Raw genomic sequence first — 14,832 nt, forward strand, 5'->3', positions numbered from 1 at the left:
CAAGTTGCCTCAGAATATCAATGTCTGTGTCATACTAAAGTTAATTTAAACAACCCCTTTAAAGGAACAGTAACACCAAAAAATGAAAGTGTATAAAAGTAACTAAAATATAATGTGCTGCTGCCTGCACTGGTAAAAGTTGTGTGTTTACTTCAGAAAGTCTACTATAATTTATATAAATAAGCTGCTATGTAGCCATGGAGGCAGCCATTCAAAGGAGAAAAGGCACAGGCACATAGCAGATGACAGATAAAACACTATTGTATTCTACAGAACTTATCTGTTATCTGCAATGTAACCTGTGCCTTTTCTCCTTTTTTCCAGCTTGAATGGCTGCCCCCGGGGCTACACAGCAGCTTATTATATAAATTATAGTAGTGTTACTGTAGCAAACACACCAGTTTTACCAGTGCAGGGCAACAGTGCATTATATTTTTATTACTTTAAAGCTCTTTCATTTTTTGGTGTTACTGTTCCTTTAAGGTGTATAGTGCATTCAGTGTTCTTTCACTGATATCTTGTTCTTTATCAGGCTCAAAGCACTGAACAATCCTTTTGAGCTCCATGTAACAATGCTGGAGCAAGCCTGCCTTTGCATTTCTTTACCTTACTATCAGTTACTGGCTCTTGATCTGAGAGAAGTATGGGGAATAGCAGTCAGCATTTTTTTTGCCAGATGCTGTATGTGCTGCAATAGGTTGGTCTCATTAGATTGCAAATCTAGCCACCCCTGTACTAAACTGCTGAAATAACAAATTTCAGATTTTTCAAGAAACTGATGATTCCGATAATAACGGAAGCTGTCATCCCAGGATGAAAAAGATTTCTAGTCTTATTTGAAGGGAAAAATACTTCTCTTTTCAACATGAGCTCATTCAGGTATTTGAAATTGGTGCAGGAAAAAACAGATTCTTCAGATTGAGAGCAAACCATTATAGTCTGCCTCTTTGCTGGGACCATTAAAGGTGACCATACATGGGCCAATTCTAGTTGCCGATATTGGTCTTTAGACTGATTCGGCAGCTTATCTGCCCGTGTATGGGCACAAATGACGGGCCTGCCCGACTGACATCTGGCCTGAAATTGTCCAGATCTCATAATGCACCTATACCCGCCGTACTTAGGCCTTAGGTGGGGATCTTGGGAGATCCGCTTTCTTGGCGATCTTGCCAAGAGAGCGGATCTTACAGTGTATGGCCATCTTAAAGGAGACATATTGGATAAATGGAAAAAAAAACACAGAAACCAAGGGCACTTTGGGCTAAAAATGTATTCTATCTGTAAAAATGGCCCCTTTATTGCAGCTATAGATCAGTTCTCCGTCCCTGTTTCAAATGAAGGGTGGCCAGTCCCTTCCAGAAGCACAGTAGGAGGAGGATAGCCAATCACAGCCCTGCACTAACACAAGCAAAGACAGGCGTCAGTTCCCTATCAGGTCAGCCTAGCTGTTGATTGGTTCCTATCCTACAGTGCAGTTTACTGAGAGCCGTCGGCCCCCCTGCACATACAGAGAATTTAGCCAGCAGGAAGTGGAACAGATGGGCGGGACTAGTGGGGTTTTGGTGGAATTTCTCAATAAATCGGCCAGAAACACAACTATTTAAGCTCAATCCTTTTTATGTTTGGAGGAGTATAATTCACTGGTATAGTCTTAATTTTTATATGATCTGTCTCCTATAAGGCTGGCAGTCATCCCCTCCCTCACCTTGTTTTAGTGTGATAGATTGTGGGACTCTGCTTTCTAAAGAATCTGTGAATTACCCCCCATGGAATACAAAAAGACTTAGGGGTTGAATGATTGTGCTAGCCTAAGGAGTAGGGAATTGGTCCCTGTGATCTATCGGGTCCTAAAGGGACCCAGGAAGGTGAACCTTCTTTGTGCCCCAGTCTGATGATTTCTACCATCCTGTATCTGCACAATGGACTTGTTAGGTAGAATCTATTGCATTGCAACACTTGCCTTGCACAGGGTATGGACCAGAAAATTCAGGTTTGTTTGGCCATCTAGGGATTCCTGCTTGGGCTGGCACATTCTTGCAGTTTGGTTAATGTGCAAGTGTAATAAAGAATAAATATGTACAGACTGAGACTCAAAATAGGCCCTGGCATTTCAAGTACACTGAGGGCCCAATAAATAGTGACTTTCATACGATATTATCGGTGCGTGTATGGCCAGCTTGAATTAAAAGAAAAAAAAAATCTTGCGTGCAGTAATTTTTTAAAGTGCGTCCCTCATTTTCCTCATATGTTCTTGTGTTTAGAGATGCCATGCAGCTGAATGTGATTGCGACACGGCAGCTCCTTTACCTTGCCCAGAAGATTAAGAAACTGGAAGTGTTCATACACGTGTCGACAGCCTACGCAAACTGCAACCGGAAGCAAATTGAAGAAATGGTCTACCCTCCCCCTGTGGATCCAAAGAAGCTCATAGAGTCTTTAGAGTAGGTATTTTCTGACATTCTACCTTAGTGTTAGAGAAAACACAAATTATTTTTAAGCAGGGCAGGAGTTTATTATTCTAAGGTCATTAAATGAAAAAAGCAGATCTGGTTTGCGCTCTGCAAGGGGGTTTATGGGGACTTTTTGTCAACACGGTGCTTGTGGCATTGAAACAAGGGAGGCCATTGTGAGTGCCAGGTCATTTACTGAGCACCTACTAAGCACAAGGGTCTCCTATCCTATGGTTAGTATATGACCTGGTCTGGTGTGTACTAGAGTCCTGCACTGGTCTGGCTGGGCAGACCTGCAAGCTGACCCACATCCGCCACCCAATACGTCGCTCCGGAGCCAAATCAGTTGGGTAGGGGAAAAAACTTGCAGTTTCCATGTGTGACTACTGAGAAGGCACTATGGCATGGTACTGAGAGATATCGAAGATCAAGGAAAGGGGTTTGATCAGGACGATTGGCAGGTCCAACTCTGCACACCAAGTTAGCACAGGTACCGTTGTGCAGTTAGCACTGGAATTACTCTGGGGGAAAAAAAAAACATTGCATTGTGGGTCATAACAAAACAAACAAACATGGCGCTCTTCATTTGTGCACGTAAATGCCCCTTATTTGTCAGCATGTGGGGGCAATGGACGTGCAATGCTATGAATACAAATCTCAGTCTCTGTGGTCTTTTATATTCTTTTCTGTGTGTATAAAATTGGTTAAGGTAATGGGATGATTTTGCCAGCACCAAGGCACTTTAGCTTTTGTTCTTCAAGCTCTCTCTTTCCTTCCTGTCCCCCTCTATCTCCCTATCCATCTCTAGTGCGTGGCTATGTTCTTATTCTATTTGATTGTATAATGTAATTTCAAGGCAATATCTTTCAGCTGTTCTTTCTGTGTCTATTGTTTTGCTGCCACTGCTGGAGAAATCGCTAACCAAGTGAAAAAATGTCCCATTTTCCTATTCATAGAGGGACTTTGCTTTAATCTGAGGATGGAGGTAGAGGCTATGCAGAAAATAGCCTGTGCTGCATATCTTGGAACCTTTCCATTGTGCCCGAGGGAAATGCTAAACTCCCGCTCTCCGAATAGCAAGCTAAATGTTGGGTGACTGTCACGGATGTGATTTAAAGGCACAATTTGCTGTAGATCTTTGCTCAGCATTTCGGCAACAAGGATAAGATAGATTGCAATTGTGTGTGCTTTTGCTGCTGTAAGTGTGTGTTGCAAGGTTATTATCTAAAAATAACTGAATTTCATTTCATAAAGTAAAATATTCCCTTTTGCATCCAAAAATGACTTCATCAGGAATGGAATGGATGCTGATATCTGAATAGGAGGGATATATTAAAATATTACTGAAATCCCATTGGCTTTGTCACTACCTTGGGCAGTGCCACACACGTCTTTGGTACCTGAATGTTTAGTGGCTCTGATGGTGGATGAAATCAGTGGCAGTGGGGGGGGGGGGGTCCGTCCAGCTGATAATATGGCAGTGCTTTTGTATATCCAATTGGCCTACATGGGTGCAATGCTATTGAAATGGATAGGATATAATTCCCAGTACATGTATAGTACATGTTATCCAGAATGCTCAGGACATGGGGGTTTTCTGGATAAGGGATGTTTCCATAATTTGGATCTCCTTACCTTAAAGAGATACTGACACTTGAATTTACATTTTTTATATTTATCATAACATTGCCTTGGCATGCCGTTTAAAATATTTTCTCTGTGCTTTTACATTACTTGTCTGATCCCCCATGTTCCTCTATGAGGGGGCAGCCATATTTGTGCAGCAGTAGGCCGTTAGCATTAGAAGCTATAGCTGACAGGCTGAGAAGGGACTTTAGGTACCTCAAGTAACTGTTGCTTACAAAAGCAGAAACAATCAACATGACCTATAGGGACCTATTCATGCACATTAATATTTTGAAGAGTAGTATTTTGGTGTCAGTATCACTACTAAAATTTATTTAGACATTAATTAAACCCAATAGGACTATATTACCTCTAATAAGGATTCATTATATCGTACCTGGGATCCTGGGGAGAGGGGGGAGTTGCAATTGCACTTCATGCCCCCTAAATAGTTACACCACTGGAAAGACTCTAATGAGGGCCATCTGGCAAACCCCCTCAGTGGGCTATCCAGCCTCCGTTGTTTGACTATAACTTCCAGTACTCTCCCATCATCCCTCAGCTGTTTATTTCAATAAGAGTAAAGGTCCCCATACACGGGCCAATTCTAGCTGCTGATAGACCATTTCGGCAGCTAATCGGCCCATGTGAGGGCACTACCGACGGGTCTGCCCAACCGATATCTGGCCTGAAATTGGCCAGATATCAATCGGGCAGGTTAAAAACATCTAGTCGAATCGGGGACTGCATCAGCGCGTGATGCGGTCCCCGGACCGACTTTTCCTATACCCGTCGTTATAATTTGATCGTTTGGCCCCAGGGCCAAAATGATCGAATTAGCCTGGATTTTCTCAATATCGCCCACCCGTAAGTGAGGATATTGTGAGAAGATCTGCTCGCTTGGTGACCTTGCCAAGCGAGCTGATTGGCCCGTGTATGGGGACCTTTAAAGGGCCTCCAGGTGGAAGAACACAGATTAAAGGGGATAATTACATTTAAATTAAGCTTTAGCATTATATAGACAATTTCTGGTATCTATTTTTTGGTCCTCCATTCCCACTTTGCAGTTAAACATGAATTCTACCTTTTACTTTTGTTTTCATGCTTTAGATGAGCTAAATACATACATGTGCTAAGCTGAACATTTGCATTAATATATATGTAATTAGATAAAATAATTGATGTGGTAAAACAATTTACAAGCCCGGGGCACATAACTCAGCCTTTAAGGCAAGTCTTTCCATTTTCTTTGAAATTATTTACTTGTTCAAGGGGAAGTAAAAGCAAAAATGAAAGTTTGCATACTGAAAAAAAAAATCCAATATACGTTTATTTCCAATATACATTTATTACATATTTCCTATAGTTTTAAAGGTATTTGTAAATGAAATTCCTATTAAAAACAGTGTCTGTCTATTTTTGTTCTCTTCCTGACTTGAAACAATGTAACAGAAACAGTGATTACCAGGCCCTCTTTGCCAGGAGCAGAGAAATGGCCGAACTGGTGCTGCTTTCAATAGCAATTCCATTTGCCAATAACTTTAAAGCCACTGAAATGTGAAATGCATGTATGTTGGAAAGTTGCTTAGAATGACGTTTTGTATTATAAGGTAAAAGTTGATTAGTGGGTTTATTTAGCCTTTGAATCCTCAGGCAGAATGGTGCCCTGGAGGAAGCAGTAATTACAGCCTAGAATTATTCTGCTAACAACTGTGTTCTCTTCTGGGTTCCGAGACCCTGCTAATGGCCGGTTGCACGTGTTTTCCTGAAGCCGTCACCTCCCAAGAGATGGCATTGCTGCCTATTTCAAGGGACGGGAGGTTCAGACAGCTTCTGGCAGCCTTTGTCGTGCCCTTTTCTGTCCTTTGGCCAGTTATTAAGCTTACTGGCTTTTGCTGCAGAGTAAAATAGATGGGTGCAGCCGGGTAACAGTCCTACTATTCTCCCGTCTGCTGTGGTGTAAACATTGGAAAGATTTCTGGTGCAAGTTCTAGAGTGCTAAGGGCCATGCCAACTACTTAACAAGCACTGGTGCCTAGGGGAATGCTGCGCTAAATATCAGCCCCCTGGTACAGAGAGCAGCGCCAAGGAGACCCAGGCCCCGTTGTGATCTGCACCCTCTGCTGCTCCATGCCTTGCGCTCCTTCTGCTCACTGCATTGTCAGCTGGGAATGGAGGAATAATCTCAAACAACATTATAATTATTTTTTATATAGAGCCAACATATTCTGCACCACAGAGATTATCCATCATTCCCATCAGTCCCTGCCCCAATGGAGCTTACAGTATAAGGGCACTATCACATTCCCATCAGTCCCTGCCCCAGTGGAGCTTACAATCTAAGGTCCCTATCACATTCCCATCAGCCCCTGCCCCAGTGGAGCTTACAATCTAAGGTCCCTATCACATTCGCATCAGTCCCTGCCCCAGTGGAGCTTACAATCTAAGGTCCCTATCACATTCCCGTCTGTCCCTGCCCCAGTGAGCTTACAATCTAAGGTCCCTATCACATTCCCATCAGTCCCTACCCCAGTGGAGCTTACAATCTAAGGTCCCTATCCCATTCCCATCAGTCCCTGCCCCAGTGAGCTTACAATCTAAGGTCCCTATCCCATTCCCATCAGTCCCTGCCCCAGTGAGCTTACAATCTAAGGTCCCTATCACATTGCCATCAGTCCCTGCCCCAGTGGAGCTTACAATCTAAGGTCCCTATCACATTCCCATCAGTCTCTGCCCCATGGAGCTTACAATCTAAGGTCCCTATCACATTCCCATCAGTCCCTGCCCCAGTGGAGCTTACAATCTAAGGTTCCTATCACATTCCCATCAGTTCCTGCCCCAGGAATAACCTTAAGGGCACGTGGGACTGTTTTGGGAGAGTTAGGCACCCTAAACAGCACCATGTGCCATTACCCTTAAGTTATGTGCTTTAAAGGAAAACTACACCCCAGAATAGATACTTAACTAACAGATAGTTTATATCATATTAGGTGACCTATTAAAGAATCTTACTAAACTGGAATATATATATATATATATATATATATATCTATATCTATATATATATATAGATATATATATATATATATATATATATATATATCGGTAAATATTGCCCTTTTATTCCTTTGCCTTGAGCCGCCATTTTGTGATGGGCTGGGTGCTCCCTCAGAGATCAGCTGACAGGAAATAATGCAGCTCCAACTGTAACAGGAAGTAGTGTGGGAGTAAAAGACTGAACTCTGTCCATTCATTGGCTGATATGACCTTGGATGTGTTCCCATGGTTTGTTTGTGTGCACCATAAAATGGCAATTTTCTAAATCATATTTTTATGAAAATGTTTTTTTTATATATAGCAGGGTTTTATGCAATATATTTTTATGGAGACCTACAGTGTGTGTGTGTTTTCCCTTAAGTGCCTGAAATAACCCCATATGCCATTACCGGTGGGTTATATAAAGCCATTTTTACATACGTACTCTGTTGGGCCAATCCCCATGCACACTCCTCATGCTGTCTGTATGTACACTAGCCAAAGCCCGCTGGCCCTCTTTATTATCCGCCTACAAGGAATCTTGCTGTCGCCCAGCCAGTTTCAGAACTTGTTTTGCTGCATTTTTAGCCCCCATCTGACATCTCCCTGCCGCACCCTGATTCCCGCCTCAACGTGGACTTTTGCCTCTCAGGTGCTCCCCAGCTCAGTATGCTAGTGCCAAGCGAAAGGGGTGTAATTGGTAAACCCTTTACAAGTAAGACTTGTGCCTACCTGTGGCCCTGTGCCTGTTGCACCTTGGCATAGTATTAGGTGCAGCACTAGGTCTGGGATGTTTGTATCTGTAGATGCTCCTAAGGGAGACCCTAGGGATGTGATTAAAGGGTAACTACAGTTATAGAAGTGCTGCACATTATGTATAAGGCTTCTTTACTAGCCCCAGATGACCACAACCCTGTAGCAGGCAAGATCTCTGCGTCTGAATGCCCCAGTAGCGCCCCATCTCTTTTCTACTGATTCAGTGCACATAAACTGGGCTGCTGAGCTTAGCTACCCACTCAAAATATACTGTTATATTCTTTATCCATCCATCATTTTTCTGATAAATGTTTCCATCTTAAAGGAACAGTGTCACCAAAAAATGAAAAAGCTTTAAAATAATGAAAATATCATGTACTGTACTAGTACAGGTATGGGACCTGTTATCCAGAATGCTCGGGACCTGGGGTTTTCCGGATAAGGGATCTTTCCGTAATTTGGATCTCCATAACTTAAGTCTGTTAAAAATAATTTAAATATTAAATAAACCCAATAGGACTGTTCTGCCTCCAATAAGGATTCATTATATCTTAGTTAGGATCAAGTACAACGTTCTGTTTTATTATTACAGAGAAAAAGGAAATAATTTTAAAAAATTTGAATTATTTGCTTATAATGGAGAGTATGGCAGATGACCTTTCCGTAATTCGGAACTTTCTGGATAACGGGTTTCTGGATAAGGGATCCCATACCTGTATAAGTTGTGCGTTTGCTACAGAAATACTACTATAGTTTATATAAATATATTATACATATACATATATATATATTATATATATATATATATATATATATATATATATATATATATATACATATATATATATATATATACATATATATATATATATATATATATATATATATATACATACATACATATATATATATATATATATACATATATATATATATATATATATACATATATATATATATATATATATATATATATATATATATATATATATATATATATATATATAATATACATTTTTTTGGGGGGGGGGGGGCTTTAGTTTTTCTTCAACCAGGGATAATTTGTTGAATTAACCTAGAAACCACTAATGCGAGTTTCACCACTGTTACATTAATGGTTTCTAGGGTAATTCATCATCCCTGGTTGAAGAAAAAGCAGTCGGGCAGCCGCTATTTTACCCCACGTTCTTTTCAACTCATTTTATCTTCCGACAGGTGGATGGACGACGGCCTGGTAAACGACATTACCCCAAAACTTATAGGGGACCGGCCAAACACGTACACATATACGAAAGCCCTGGCGGAATATGTGGTCCAGCAGGAGGGCAGCAAGCTTAACATCGCTATTGTTAGGCCATCCATTGTCGGCGCCAGCTGGAAAGAGCCCTTTCCGGTGAGTAATTTGCCAATATACTGACAGTCGCATATGGTGTACAGTACAGTAACCTTGGACCTTGGCCAATGCTTCTCTTCAAATGAAAATGCTTTGGCTGGGGGGCGGTTTTTTAGCAAATAGTCATCCCCTTCCCGTAGTGAATAGCACTTTCCTTGTTTCTGACTATGCAGTTTCTCATTTAATAGCTTTATAGCTATATGTAGTCTCTTTGGCATCTAGCTACTTGTTTCGTGCATGATTGCATTGTGGGCTGTGGCTAATTTGTGGCCCCTCCCACTGTGGTTAGCAGAAAGCAACCCAAGGTGATTCCTTTTCCTTATTACAAGTGCTTTTCCTGTTGTCTTCTATGTGCCCCAGGCATAAAGGTTGGTAGCTGTCAGTAATTGTGTGTGTGGAGGTGCCCATTTAGATTTTAGAACACATTTGTGGGGATATGGCATGCTTCAGTAGTATATTTGATCTTGAATGGTTGATGTAATTAAAAGTAAAGTCACATACTATTTCTATTTGTACATGCAAAATGAAAGCAATTTAGCAGTTCACACAGAAGCCCTCTATTAAACAAACCCCTCCCTTCACCCAATTGTAGCCTCTATTAAGGTGGCCACACACGTGGCGATCTGACGATCGCACAAAATATTGTCAAATCTGCCACACACCGTTCAGGGCTGAAACAGCATATAAGGAGGTAGAAACAACAGGATTTCTACCTCCTTCTGCTGATTCAGCGCTGAAGGCAGATTTTGGCCTTCTATGGCTCCCGATCAAAATCTTTTAACTGGTCCGATCGGTGAGTCGACCGATATCAGCAGCTTCCTGCGATATCGGTCGACTCGCCGACATGCCATACACGCACTGAATATCGTACGAAACGAGGTTTCGGACGACATTATCGGTGCGTGTATGGCCAGCTTTAGGCTTTGATGAACAGGAGCTTGTTATAGAGGGCTCTATAGTAGGTTGGTAATTTGGCTCCAGCGTAGGGTGGTAATTTGTGGCTTAATGCTTTGGTAATGCTTTACATCAAAGTAATAGACACTATTTGTGAGGCTTGATAAAGGGCTAAGGCAGGCCTGAAAGTTCTGGTGTTAATGGACATATGTGCAGATTGGGGTGTTACCATGTCGATGCCTGATACTGATTGGTCTAGTTAATACTGCTGGAAACACTCCAAAGTAAAGCTCAAATCTGACCAATGAGCATGTAGGATAATGGATATCCAGCACCTCAGCATGGGGGATAATTTATTATAAACAAAAGGTATCCCTGAGAAAAGTCTTCAAATTTCCGGGTTGTGTCAGAATAAAATGGCTAAGCCCTGTGTTACATAACCCTAACCTGAGTAGAGATGCCTACTCCCATAGCCATACTGGCCAAGGCAGATGCCTTATTTGGTAGTTACCAGTTGCCGAATGAATTTATCAGCAGGTTCATTTCTTTACAGGTTCCTGGACGACTTAGGGCTTACTATATTAGCAATCAGCATTATTGCTTTTTTGGCTGCTGGGCGTGTGGGTTTGGCAGGGGAGAATACCACGTATGTTTGTATTTATAGCTGTGCCCAGAAGCATGGGAAGAGTTTGGAGTGGAATTTTCCTTTAGCTTGGAATTTGAACACAGCCCTCTGCTTTATGGCAGAATTTTCCTATTCTTTTCCACTTGAAAGGGGAAAAAAAAACAGGCATGTGTGAGCCTTTTTGTTATTTTCTGGTTGGTGGCACTGTGCAACTCCCAGCAGCCTACCTAGATTCACACTCCCTTTTCCAATGTCAGAGCCAAGACCTAAAAACTACGCCTGCCGTAGCTCATAGCTTAAAAGAAATGTAATACTGGCATGGGATCTGTCATCTGGGAACCCCAGCGCTGTGCCAAGCCACCTGGGCCCCCTAGGCAAACTGGCCTGCATCCTCGCCCAAGCCCAACTTTGGTGGGGGACAAAGGACCAGACTAGAGGTACAGAATTGCACCCTAGGCGTGTACCCCTTCTCTCTACCCCTAGTTCCAGCCCTGGGGAACCTGTTATCCAGAAAGCTCTGAATTATGGTCATCAGCAATAGACTACATTTGAATCCAATAATGCACATTTTCAAAAATGTCCTTTTTCTCTGTAATAGTTGGTAATAATACCAACTAAGGATCCAGCTAATCCTTATTGGAGGCATAACAATCGGACTGGGTTTCTTTAATGCTTAAAACACCAGGTCCTAAGCATTCTGTATAATAGATCCCATACCTGTATTACTAAGCACAATGATTTAGGCATATTTTTGGGATGTCTCCACATAAACGTGTGTGTAACAATTTTGCCCATCTCAATAAATCCCTCTGACAGTCTGATTTCTTTCTCTTTTCCTTAGGGCTGGATTGATAATTTCAACGGCCCCAGTGGTCTCTTCATTGCAGTAAGTACCTTCCTCGGGCAAAAAATCTCACCCTATTTATTGCTATGGGCGTTGACTACACCTGTGGGTCAGGTGTCTGTCTCTCAAACACTGGCAGGGATAATATTGGTCGGCTTTATTAATATTGGTGCAGTGGCATCCATGGAAAGACCTTGACATACATAGCGGCAACCTGGGTAAAACTCAGATTTAAAGATCACACTGTACAGAGAAAGGGCAATAAGCAGCAGGTTCTGTCTGATTAGTATAGATATTAATCTATTGTGCTTTGATCATAATTAAGGTGGCCATACACATTAAGATCCGCCCATTTGTTGATGTTGCCAAACGAGTGGAGCTTCTCCTGATATGCCCATCTAGGGCCAAATAATCAAATTATAATGACAGGCACAGGAGCCGTCAGATTGAGGGCCGCGTCAGCCGATGCGGTCCCTGATCTGTCGGGAAAATCAAACCTGCCCAATCAATTCTTGGCTGATTTTTGGCCAGATATTGAATCGGGGGGCCCCATACACGTTCAGATAAGCTGCTGAATCAGTCTAAATGACTCAAATCAGCAGTTTAAATCTGCCCATGTACGGCCACCTTAAAAGCAACTTTAAAGGAAAAATAAAGTCAAAGTCACTTGGGGGTGCCAAAATGTTAGGCACCCCCAAGTGACTTTGACCGCCTACCTTTTACCCCGGGCTGGTGCCCCTGTGAGGAAGGAACAGCACCAGCCCGGGGTAGCTGCCGGCGCTTCCTTTTCCTGATTCGCTGCGCGCGCATGCGCAGTAGAGTGAAAAGCCGAACTTTAAATGTTAAAGTCGGCTTTTCACTCTACTGCGCATGCGCCCACCGCTGGCACTCAGGAAAAGGAAGCGAGGAAGACGGAAGCGCTGCGCTCCAGGTGCCCCGGGCTGGTGCTGTTTTCTCCTAACAGGGGCACCAGCCCGGGGTACGAGGTAAGCGGTTAAAGTCACTTGGGGGTGCCTAACATTTTGGCACCCCCAAGTGACTTTGACTTTCGTTTCCCTTTAACCAAGCCCCAAAACCCTGCACTATAGGGTGGTGCATTGTGTGTGTATTTCTCCCTGGAAAAGCAGGGGCCGGGGGACTGTGCCAGTTGAATCCAAAAAGTTAAATCTATTTAAAGGTGAACTACCCCTTTAATAAATAGCAAGCACTTACCTAAAGTAGTTGTTTAATAAATTGTTTATTTTTTCTCTCTCTTCTCAAAGGCAGGAAAAGGAATTCTCCGCACCATGAGGGCTTCCAACAACGCCGTGGCCGACCTTATCCCTGTAGACGTAGTGGTCAACACAACGTTAGCCGCTGCCTGGTACTCTGGAGTTAATAGGTACAGCAGGTGACACTGCCTTGTTATAAAGTGCTGTGTTTTTATGTACCAGGCCGCTCAGGACAACTCATACTTACCTATTGTGTTCCATTTCTTGCAGACCTCGGAATATCCTGGTGTACAACTGTACAACAGGCGGAACAAACCCTTTCCACTGGGGGGAAGTCGGTATGAATTCTTTTACTTCTTTGGTTATGCTTTTAAAACAGTAACTGTCCAGTCTTGGTCACATTTCCCATCATCCTCTGCCACCCTGAGAAGCACTGAGGATGGTGGAGGTGGTTGCTCTGCCAAGGCTTTGGGCATGCCAAGTCTTTATAGATGATTATTCATTTAAATGTATTGCCTGGTTTGTGCCATGAAATACATTTGCGCTCCCTTTCCGTGTTTCCATTCTGGGCAGTAAGGCTAATGGCTCCCCTTAACGAATAACTTATTACATTAATAAAGCATATGTTTTAACATTTCCTAATTAAAAGGAAAGTATGTCTGAGAAACCAATATACCAGTGTCCAGGGAAACCAGCACTGTGTGTAACACTATCCCCCCTTCCAGTATAGCCTGGAAGGATGCCATAACAGTACAAATTCATGTCTAGTAATCATAGCAACCAATCGGCCGGTTTGCTGCTTGCAAGCAATCATCTTATTGGTTGACGTGGGATTCTAGACGTATTGTGTATTTTCAATTTAATAGATTTATTTCATGTACAATATAGGCCTTTCCCCTGTATGTTAAGCAAGACTGGAGTGAGGGTTTTTTTGTTTTACTAGCTTTTAAGGTTCCCTGACGTTAAATAAATACTTGTTTCTCAGAAATCCTTCCATTTAAAAGATAAGTTAGCCTTTAAAATAAGCTCTTCTGAGCAATTTTGCATTTTTTTTTTTTTTTTTTTTTTTAGAATAGCACTCTCATCAATTGTACACCAACTTATTTTAAAGGTTTACTTATCCTTTTAGCCTGATGCAGAAACACCATAACTTCTTGGCTCTGCTACTGTGTATTGCATTGTATTATTCCTCTGTATCAAGTGCAGAACACTGCATACTAAAAACATCCGTCTCCCAAAATTCAGGTGGAAACATTGATGCACCTAATTGATTTCATACTAAGGGTCTATGGCAATTTCTTGGGTTATTCCCCCATGCCATAGATAAACAGGTAGGTGGGTGTCGCCCCAGCATTTTGTTGCTCTAAGGAAGGGGGAGAAAAAGCTACAAATCTCCCCAGCCCACCCTATTGACCCTAGCAGCCAGCAATCTTTTGCTCTGTGAGGCTACAGTTTAATTGTTGTTACTTTTTATTACTTATTTTTTGATCCAGGCCCTCTCCTATTCATACACCAGTCTCTCTTTCAAACCCTCCCTGGTTGCTAAGGTAATTTGGACCCTAGTGACCAGATAGCAGCTGAAAAACTGAAATAATTAAAGACCAATTGCAAATAGTCTCAGAATATTACTGTCTACATCATACTCAAAGGTCAGCAACCCCTTTAATGGGAATCACCCACTGAGAAACAGCCCAGTGTGGCAATAACCTTAGGTCTGGGCCAGAAGTTTCTTTGTCTATTCTTCTTTATATTGACCATCTCATACCTGTAAGTTTTGTGTCAGCCCAGCAAGTTAGCTATTTCCATGTTATTTAGCACCATAATTCATAATGGTGGCTGATTCAGTCTGTCTGGACCAATGTAGCAACAAGTTGGTTATGTACCAACCTTACTGCATGACCCAGTCATTGGCCTAAGGGCCAAATGAACTCCCAATCTGGCCCAGTAAATGGGTAGCCAATATAAGCTGGCAGCCCAAGAGGGATAAACATTTGGGA

The 14,832-nt window shown here is 42.2% G+C and overlaps 1 protein-coding gene across 4 annotated transcripts in view; it reads left to right on the forward strand.

Annotated features, from left to right (window-relative positions):
* far1 (fatty acyl-CoA reductase 1) overlaps window positions 1-14,832 on the forward strand; it is a 54,203-nt gene that overhangs the window by 23,980 nt on the left and 15,391 nt on the right. For 2 of the 4 annotated variants that reach the window (XM_018092872.2, XM_018092871.2), the window contains exons 4-8: window positions 2,262-2,441; window positions 9,084-9,261; window positions 11,622-11,666; window positions 12,887-13,014; window positions 13,106-13,173. In XM_018092872.2, the coding sequence (XP_017948361.1) occupies window positions 2,262-2,441; window positions 9,084-9,261; window positions 11,622-11,666; window positions 12,887-13,014; window positions 13,106-13,173 (599 nt within the window). 4 annotated transcript variants of the gene reach the window in all.

This window comes from Xenopus tropicalis, chromosome 4, assembly GCF_000004195.4.
Source record: "Xenopus tropicalis strain Nigerian chromosome 4, UCB_Xtro_10.0, whole genome shotgun sequence".
Lineage (NCBI taxonomy): Eukaryota > Metazoa > Chordata > Amphibia > Anura > Pipidae > Xenopus > Xenopus tropicalis.